General features: G+C 40.4%; 1 protein-coding gene across 2 annotated transcripts in view; it reads right to left on the bottom strand.

Moving 5' to 3' along the window:
- Window positions 1-1,387: 1,387 nt before the first annotated feature.
- Window positions 1,388-10,674, bottom strand: part of TBKBP1 (TBK1 binding protein 1) — a 65,056-nt gene continuing 55,769 nt past the window's right edge. For both annotated transcript variants that reach the window (XM_072111593.1, XM_072111595.1), the window contains one exon: window positions 1,388-8,726. In XM_072111593.1, coding sequence (XP_071967694.1) covers window positions 8,598-8,726 — 129 coding nt within the window. In that variant the 3' untranslated portion in view covers window positions 1,388-8,597. The remainder of the gene's footprint in view (window positions 8,727-10,674) is intronic.

Raw genomic sequence — 10,674 nt, 5'->3', positions numbered from 1 at the left:
GAAATGGACTATTAACCCGTCCATTCCATTTGTGACAGCAGTTCAGTTCTGTCCATCTCAGGTCTTGTAACTTCGGCTTTTTCTAGTCACCGATCCAAACTGTCCAATCACTGACCAGAAATGTAAGCCATTAACATATCTGTCCCGTTCTCATAGATTCTGTTATATCAGTTATTAACTCTAAGAAAAGACAAGACAAAATAGGTGACTTAGTTTCTTGAGGTAAAGGGGCGTGGTAGGAAGTTAAAGGGGTGGATGATGTTATAGGAGATTGAGGGCCTGCACCCTACATCTCTGAGCCATCTGCCTTGCACCCTCCTCTGTACTTCTCTGTGGAGCTCAAGTGCAAATCGAGTGTTATGATGTAGGGTAAATGAGCATAACTGCAATATAACAGTATTGAAGTATAGATTTAATACTTAGTCACATATATCTGCACCTAGTGCAGTTTGCACTATTTTTGATAATTGTGGACCATTGTGGGAACTTAAGAAGGGAACTTATGGGTTTTGCTAGCTATGTGAGGAAGATGGAAATATGGGGTGTTGACTGTGTGAAAAAGAGGGGACCTTTGGGTGCTGGCTGTGTGAGGAGGGGGGCGGTTACTTAGGGGTAGAGGCTGCTTAACGAATATAAGGTACTGGTTGTGTTAGAGGGAAGGGGACATTGGGGTAAAGGCCTAAATTAAATCCCGTAAGTATAGAGGATCCTTGTACTGATGTCTATATGGTTTATCCCCGATATTAGTTTATGCCAGCTGCTTGTGTTTGGGGCAGCTCTAGATCCAGGGAAGGTGAGTAACCAAAGGACACCAGGTACTAGATGCAGGAATCTGCCCATTTAGGGGCGTAACTTGAGGGGGTGCAGAGGGTGTGGTTGCACCCGGGCCCAAGAGGTTTAGGGGGCCCATAAGGTGTCACTTTCCCATATAAGAAGACTATTACTATAAACCATACATTATAGTCGGGGCCTGGCACAGACTTTGCACTGGGGCCCATCAGCTTCTAGTTACGCCACTGTGCCCATTTACCCGTTACTTACAAAGAGGGCCAGGGAGATTTACATGAAAAGGATCATGTCAGAACATTCTTCCCTTTTTGCATTTAGGGAAATACTGACAGGTTATATTAGTTTATATGAAGAGACCTATCACTCACATTGATTTGGAGAAGCCAAACGCAAAGTTACCCCGCAGACTTTTTTCTACTGTATTATAATAAACCTTACATGGCCTACTATATAGATATATATTCATAGTGGAGGTCTCTATATCTCTAACAGCAGTATCTAAAAATATACAAATATATTTACCTATGAAGGTTAGTAAGCAGTCATATATATCCATTTAGATCTGTGGTCGTACAAATAACAAAAAACAAAGGCAGCGTAATTAATAAAAACATTTTTAATTAACACAGGACAGGAATAGCAAAGTACTGTGAGAGCAGCTGAGCGGTCTGCAGAACATATATCCTTCTCTGAGCAGTGCAGAGCAGTTTGCTGCTCTGTGCGCACTGAAGAGCTTTATCTTATGCTATACACAGTGAAAACTGCAGAGCACCGTGTCACCAAGCACCAGTGAGCATTATGTGACAATGAGCACTGCAGAGCAGTATGCCATACTGGACAACGCAGAACATCATACTACACTGAGGACTGCAGAGCAGTGCATTACAATTCAATACTGCAGAGCATTAGGCCACAATATACACTGCAGGGCAGTATGTCATACTGAATCATACAGGACAGCATACCATATGACGTATTACAGAGTGTCATGCATCTGGGTTACTAATGCCACTCTGACCCACCTTGTATGGTATGCCACCCTGTTGGCATCACAGTGCTGTATGTACTGTGCATTTACAGAACTGAAGTAGTCACTAAAAGGATTACAGTACACGAATGAGCAGGGGACTGCAGCACACCCCTGCTTTATGGGGCACATCACAAAGGAAAGCAATCTGCAGACCACTCCAGCTCACAGTGTTACTGGACCAGACATGGAGGGAAGACATCAGACCATCAGAGCCATGAATACAGACAGTGTTGTGCAGGCTCAGTGTATATACACACATATATATTCATAGAAACATATAGGCATGTATATGTATACATTACACACAAGTTAGGGGCTGAGGTATAACACGTCAGGGAGCGCTAACCCCCATCAGGAAGCTTTTTTTTCTTATTTTTTCTTCATTTTTTTTTCTTATGCTCCCGGTTTGCCAGGGCCTGACCAGAGACACATTTCTGCATGCGATGGAGATATCTCTTGGCAATGCACTGCAGGCTGGTCTGGCAGTGAGAGGGTTAAGAGGTGCAGAGAGATGTTAGTCCTTAATGTTAGTCCTTTAAATTCCACATTCATTAAAAGTTCAGTCTTAAAGAGGCCACAGCAGCAACACCTAGAGGTGAAGAGACTCCGTTATGTATCTTACATCCAGAATAATGTTCAGATGGGAGAAACTTTTTGCCATGCACACAATGTAAGGAAATGTTTCCATCCTGGCAGTTACACGAGAAAATAGAAGGGGCACAAGATTGACCCCTTTTTCAGATGGCAGCACAAGTGTAGCTTGGTTGGACCCAAAAACGCCTGCCCCTGTGGTGGTACATTAAAAAGTGACCCAGTGAAGTCAATAGTTACTAGTGAATTATTACGTATTCTCATGCATACACAGAATAACATTACACGTGATGGAATAACATAGTGCAAAGTGAAGGACTGATTGCTTTTGTTTCCATCTCTACATATTCCTGCCCAAAGATCACCAAATGGAAAAATATATCTTACAGTATAATATTAATCATAAAGTGATGTGTAAATGTATCACCATAGAAAATAGCCCCTGGTATATTATATATTTCAGTCTATAGAATGTGACAACAGGTGTCGTTATCCCCTGGAAATAATCAGACATATTGATGGCAGGAAATTGCCACAAACAGCATCTGGTAACACCAAACATGCAAATACTATTGCAAAGATTCATTGGTAACTTATCATTTATGTAATGAAACATCATACGTTTTTTCCAATATTATTTCAGTTTCAAGATCTCTGCTTGCTTGATCATGTGATGCACTGGTTATGTGATGCGCTGGCCATGTGGTCATGTGATGCGCTGGCCATGCGGTCATGTGATGTGCTGGTCATATGGTCATGTGATGCACTGGTCATGTGATGCGCTGGTCATATGGTCATGTAATGCACTGGTCATGTGATGCGCTGGTCATATGGGCATGTGATGCACTGGTCATGTGATGCGCTGGTCATATGAGCATGTGATGCACTGGTCAGATGATGCGCTGGTCATATGGTCATGTGATGCGCTGGTCATGTGATGCGCTGGTCATATGGTCATGTGATGCACTGGTCATATGGTCATGTGATGCGCTGGTCATGCGGTCATGTTATGCGCTGGTCATGTGATGCACTGGTCATGTGATGTGCTAGTCATGTGGTCATGTTATGCGCTGGTCATGTGATGCACTGGTCATGTGATGTGCTGTTCATGTGATCATGTGATGCACTGGTCACGTGGTCATGTGATGCACTGGTCACGTGGTCATGTAATGCACTGGTCATGTGATGAACTGTCTGTAGTATTATTTATTAAGAGTTGTATGTCTTGACATATTAGCATTTCCCATTATGGAAACTCTAGTGTAATCCAGCTAGGAGATGAGCTATAATCTATCGGCACTTTCCCTAAAACCCTAAAGATACAACTACTTTTTGGGTATTGGGGCTATGCGACAACAGTTGCAACTTTTATCATAAATTTTATGCCAGATACTGGAGTACAATCAGGGAGGTAACTGCAGCCATACCAGCTGTTACGGGATCCAGAGTGTCAGGGGGCCCCACCACCTGACCTTTCACACTACAAAGAACGGAGGAGAACATGTGCAGCAGTGTATAGATATTTTGTTGGACCTTTTCAGCACACAGTTCACTACAAGCTAAACCATTGTCGGCTCAGAAGAAATTCTGGGGGAGAGGAAGGGGCGGTAGTACTGTAGAGCAGGACAAGGAATATCCTTCTGTCTACTTCCACCATGTTCTTTGCAGCTACTGGGTCTTATCTGTGGTTTTCTGCCCCCACATGTAATAGGAAGATGACAGCAGGCAATGAACGTGAGAGAACGCGATGTATTTATACTGTATGGGGAAGATTTATTAAGTGTCTGAAAGTCAGAATATTTCTAGTTGCCCATGGCAACCAATCACAGCTCAGCTTTCATTTAAGCAGTGCCCATGAATATTTTAAAGGGGAGCTGTGATTGGTTGCCATGGGCAACTAGAAATATTCTGACTTTCAGGCACTTGATAAATCTGCCCCTATATGTCAATATAGGATGTCTGTTGGCTGTGTGTGGAAATGATGTATATATACTGTATGCATGTTTTATGATGTATAAATAATATGTGTGTATATGACTGCTATGGTGCCCCATCCTTTCCTAGTTACCCCCCTGAGCACAATGTATACATTGTGTGTACATATACATGGAAAGCAAGCAAAGATTGTGAAAACCGTGACTAATTCTTACATAAAACATTGTACATTATAAAATGGTATAACTTTTCATTAGATAAAGAATAACACTTATTTGCTGTACAGAAACTGTACTACCCTATGAACTTCATGTCTATGGCCACCTTCATAGACTGTTGGTCCTAAATTGACATAGTCTCTGGCCTGTGCTCTCACAATAAGCCATTAGTTCTCCCCAGGTAATTTCACATCAGAATCTTTCCAAGAACTAATGTACAAGCAGAAGATACAACTTCTGTAGACCCAATGTCTTACATGTACAAGCAGAAGACACAACTACTGTAGACCCAATGTCTTACATGTACAAGCAGAAGATACAACTCCTAGAGACCCAATATCTTACATGTACAAGCAGAAGATACAACTTCTGGAGACCCAATGTCTTACATGTACAAGCAGAAGATACAACTCCTGGAGACCCAATGTCTTACATGTACAAGCAGAAGATACAACTCCTGGAGACCCAATGTCTTACATGTACAAGCAGAAGATACAACTCCTGGCGACCCAATGTCTTACATGTACAAGCAGAAGATACAACTTCTGGAGACCCAATGTCTTACATGTACAAGCAGAAGATACAACTTCTGGAGACCCAATGTCTTACATGTACAAGCAGAAGATACAACTCCTGGAGACCCAATGTCTTACATGTACAAACAGAAGATACAACTTCTGGAGACCCAATGTCTTACATGTACAAACAGAAGATACAACTTCTGGAGACCCAATGTCTTACATGTACAAGCAGAAGATACAACTCCTGGAGATCAAATGTCTTACATGTACAAGCAGAAGATACAACTCCTGGAGACCCAATGTCTTACATGTACAAGCAGAAGATACAACTTCTGGAGACCCAATGTCTTACATGTACAAGCAGAAGATACAACTTCTGGAGACCCAATGTCTTACATGTACAAGCAGAAGATACAACTCCTGGAGACCCAATGTCTTACATGTACAAGCAGAAGATACAACTCCTGGAGACCCAATGTCTTACATGTACAAACAGAAGATACAACTTCTGGAGACCCAATGTCTTACATGTACAAGCAGAAGATACAACTCCTGGAGATCCAATGTCTTACATGTACAAGCATAAGATAAAACTTCTGGAGACCCAATGTCTTACTAGATGAGAGTGGCAAGAAACTATGCTAGTGAAGAAGGGGCATCATAAAGTTTTAGGGATGTGCATATATTTGTTCAGTTTAAAAGATACAGGTATATTACATCTATTTGTACATGGCACGTTAACATCAGTATTATATAGTTATACAGCACTGACTATGAAGATTATTATACAGAACCTTTTATCTCAGGTTTCCTTTACTCTGCTGGACTGTGCATTGGACCTCCCGTATAAAAAATAATTGGGCATTGCCCAAAGCAATCCAAGGAATTACAGCTTTCATTATGTAACCCGTACAGTTAGAAATCCCTACAGGGCTCTATTCCCCCTCGTACAAAGTGCATTACAATAAAAATACTACTACAGTGCATTCATCTCTCTAGCCACATTATATCTGTCCCATGGGTCCCAGGTGCTGTCAACAGCGCTGGCACTGGACTCCAAGAGACAAGGTAAGTATAAGCTCTTTATTATCTTTACCCACCTGAGACCAATTGTAATAAATAATTATGAACCCAGAAAACCCCTTTAAGCATCCAGCTTTGCAGCTTTTGTGAAGATCTGTCAGCAGTCCTGACATGAATGTGTAGGCAAATGCTTGCACCTATCAAGGACACTTTTTCATTTATACAAACTTCTGACAAGGCATCGTAACATGTCACAGGTTTTTGGCGAAATCCCAATTAATTGCTAAAAATGAAGAACAGCTGAGCCCAGTGTGCCTTTCCTTTAGCACATCTCTTCTCGGGCAGTTGAAAATCCAATGTATGGATACAGTATGGGCTATCTATTATTATTATGGATCTATTTGGAGTGCTGTTGAGCGACTCTGACATTTTGTTTGAGCAGTCAGTGGGGGTTTTGGCATGTGGACCCATAACTAACTTACATCTGAAAGTTAGGTGAAAGAAGCCGAAAACCAGAAATGCTGTTTTACTTAAAAAGAAATCACCCACCAGGATCAAGGATTATAAACTAAGTACATTTACATACTGGTGTGTGTTCCCTCTGGCATGATTCATCTTCTTTTAGCTTCTTATGCATTTATTTTTAGAAAAAAGGCTTTCAAAATTATGTAAATGAACCTCAGGAACTCCAGACTCCACAGCTGTTAATTGAGCCCAGAGCCCCTGAGGCTCATTTGCCTAATATTAACGTCTTTTTATGTAAAATCAAGACCATGAGAAGTTAGAAGAAGAGTGGATACTGTCGGAGGGGGTGCACATCAGAAGGTAAGTGTGCTTGGTTTACAATCCCTGATCCCTGGTGGTAGATTTCCTTTAATATGACTAAGTTGACTTTTATCACCTGTTTTGAAATAAAACACTTTAAAAATTCATCTTGGAGCACATGTACTCCTCATTGTGTCACTCCTCTGATATTCCTCATTAAAATGTATGAATACATTAATCCTGGATGTTTTCGTTAATAAGATGTACATGTACATGATGAGACAATGTCAGTAGTGCCTCACTGGGTGATATCCCACATACATTTCCAGGAATTCCAAGAAAATTAATAAAGCAGTCAGGTCTTCTTAGACTCATATAGTAAGGATCTGCATTATCATTAATTCCCTAATGTCGATCTATTAACCAAATCACTTTCTTTGCAATCAGGAACAAATTGGGTATTAGACAAGAGCGGCAGCCACAAAAAAAAAAAAATTCCCTTTGTGGAGTCTTCTTTGTGCCATCCGAAAAATACAGGCTGTGTTTATGTAGAGAGCTATATATGATGCCAGTATTTTGCTGATGGAGATGGGAAATGTAACTGCTGCCGCTATCCACTACAAGCCAATCTGTTCTCTAGGAGACGCTGAGGAGTGGGTAATAGATGGATTTAGAGAATGGTATTCTGAGCAATTCGCTAATCTATAGGATGGGAGGTGTCCTGGTCGTGCATCATGTTCTACATCTTCCTGCATATCTAGTATATGACAGTCCTGCCATGTCCTGGGCACAGCTGCCTTGTGACATTAATCCATGTATATTTCATCTATGAATATAATGTGGCCCATCTAATATGGTGAAAGTGATGGCACCTGGTTAGCCATAGTATGCTCACCCCTACACACCAACAAGTCATACATATCAAGAGCTTAACTACTTGAACAGACTGTACATAGTTTTATGGGAAAAGCTACAGTATATCTGTAATTGATTTCGTTAAAACCTTTTCTTATTAGAGGAGCCTAGTATTTATCAATTATTGACAGTCTTTCCTGTATTATCAAGCATACAGTGGTAATGTAAGTGGATGCCTAGAAACATGTTACATGTTATGCCCAATCTTTGTGAAAAAACCCATCCATACCATTTTTATAGACTGCTTGCAAACGTGAAAGTTTCCCTTAAGGGTCAGCACATTGCTTGGATGCCACAGGTCAATAGTATAGCCTCCTATGCTTCGTATAGGTAACCAGTACAGCATTAAACTGTGCTCTTTGAACTATACTCAGTTTCTAAATCATTTTCACCAGAATATTATATATGGAAAACGCTGTTCCCTTTAGCTCTTTTAGTTGACTATAAGGTGTCGTGTGGCTGCAGGTGAGGAGTGCATGCTATAACTTTTGGTTCCACAGAAGAGTCTGTGCAATACGCATGTGCATATATACTTACCATTACTATACAGTGTCTATTATACTGTGCAAAGACTTGCATGAATACCCACAGGAATTAACAGCGATTCTCACTATATAACCCCGTGCATTCACAATCCATCACTTTATCATTCTTTAGATACTCAGTATCTCAATATTACACAACATACTAATCCTCAACAGTAGATCATAAGAACTTGGGGAGGTTTTATCCGGTTTCGCTATTAGTATGTGATTTGATTCTGTGGATCCCGGAATTTTTGCTTCTAGGGGCCCAAAATGTAGTAATCTGTTAGATCTTGCTGTTTTCAAGATGGGAGTCAATATGTTTTATTAGAACATCATCCGGGTATCCGACTGGAAAGGCCAGCTGGCAGAGAGGGCAGCTTCTTACTTCCGAGTCCACATTCTCCATCAATAACTGCAGAAAGATAACAATGGACATAGTTTAATAGCAACAAAAGATAAAGGGGCTCATTAAATAAGGCTTGCAGATCGCGCTTTGGTCGGACTGTTTTTTGTTTTCAGGGATTGCATGGCTTAGATAGGTATTTATCAGGGGTCTGTGGTGGGATTGTGTCGCTGCGGCGCTGGCTTTCATGCATCACAAATTGGGTGGCGTGCCGTTGGATGATCCAACTGATTTGGACTGAGCACAAGATTTAACTTTCAAATTCAGTCTGAAAACAATGGACTTACGTGCACCAGGAAGAAGAAGGTGAATTCTGTCGGACCTGAGCTGGGAAGCGACACATGCAGGATATTGGGCACACGATTTTAGTGAATCACGGCACAGTGCAATATTGTTGGACAATGCACTTTCGCTAAACTCAGCGGACTTGTAAGTAAATGTGCCCAAAATGTAGTTTAGCAAATTCGAACTATTTATTCTAAATTATTCCTTCCATCATGCATTAGATTAGAACAGGGGTCCCCAAACTTTTTACATAGGGGGCAGTTCACTGTCCTTCTCAGACCGTAGGATGGCCGGACTAAAGTTTTAAAATAAGTAGCAGTACATGTGGCCGCATCCGTAATACACTGGCCACCCCCCTCAATTAAATATTTAATATACTGCACCCCCATGTGAACTATTTTACATATTGGCCCAATTAATTAATTAGGTCAATTAATTATTAAATATACTGGGACCCTTCTACATTAATTATTGAATATGCTGCCCCCATTAATTACTAGACTCCCCCTCATAATTAATTATTTCCTATGACCCCCCCCCCCACCACCATTAATTATTTCATATATTGCCCCCCACCATTAATTATTTCCTATGGTGCCCCTCATAATTAATTATTTCCTGAGCTGTCCCCCACCATTATTTCCTATGCTGCCCCCCACCATTAACCCCTTAACGACTTTGCCTTTTTTATTTTTTTCACTTCCATTTTTCACTCCCCAACTTCAAAAATCTATAACTTTTTTATTTTTCCACATAAAGAGCTCTGTTATGGCTTATTTTCTGCGTAACAAATTGCACTTCATAGTGACGGTATTTAATATTCTATGGTGTGTACTGGGAAGCGGGAAAAAAATTCCAAATGCAGTGAAAATGGTGAAAAACCACATTTGTGACGTTTTCTTGTGGGCTTGGATTTTACAGCTTTCACTCTGCGTCCCAAATGACATGTCTACTTTGTTCTTTGGGTCGGTACGATCACGTGGATACCAAATTTGTATAGGTTTTATAATGTTTTCATACATTTAAAAAAATTAAAACCTCCTGTACAAAATATTTTTTTTTTATTTTGCCATCTTCTGGGGCCAATAACTTTTTCATACTTTGGTGTACGGAGCTGTGAATAGTGTCATTTTTTGCGAATTTTGATGCCGTTTTCATTACTATAATTTTTGGGACTGTGCGACCTTTTGATCACTTTTTATTAATTTTTTTATATTTTTCAAAATAGCAAAAAAATGCCATTTTCGACTTTGGACGCTATTTTCCGTTACGGGGTTAAACGCAGTGAAAAAACGTTATTATATTTTGATAGATCGGGCATTTTTGGACGCGGCGATACCTAATGTGTTTATGATTTTTACTGTTTATTTATTTTTATATCAGTTCTAGGGAAAGGGGGTGATTTGAATTTTTAGGTTTTTTTATTATAATTTTTTTTTTAAACTTTTTTTTATTTTTACTTTTACTATTTTTCAGACTCCCTAGGGTACTCTAACCCTAGGTAGTCTGATCGATCTTATCATATACTGCCATACTACAGTATGGCAGTATATGTGCATTTTACTCCCCATGCATTACAATGTGCAATTAGCACATTGTAATGCATGGGTTAAAACGAAGTAGCCTCGGGTGTTCGGAACACCCGAGGTTACCATGGCGACGGATCGCTGCT

The sequence above is a fragment of the Engystomops pustulosus genome, chromosome 6, assembly GCF_040894005.1.
Source record: "Engystomops pustulosus chromosome 6, aEngPut4.maternal, whole genome shotgun sequence".
Lineage (NCBI taxonomy): Eukaryota > Metazoa > Chordata > Amphibia > Anura > Leptodactylidae > Engystomops > Engystomops pustulosus.
The sequence above is the reverse complement of the archived record's forward strand: the minus strand, read 5'-3'. Positions and strand labels throughout refer to the sequence as shown.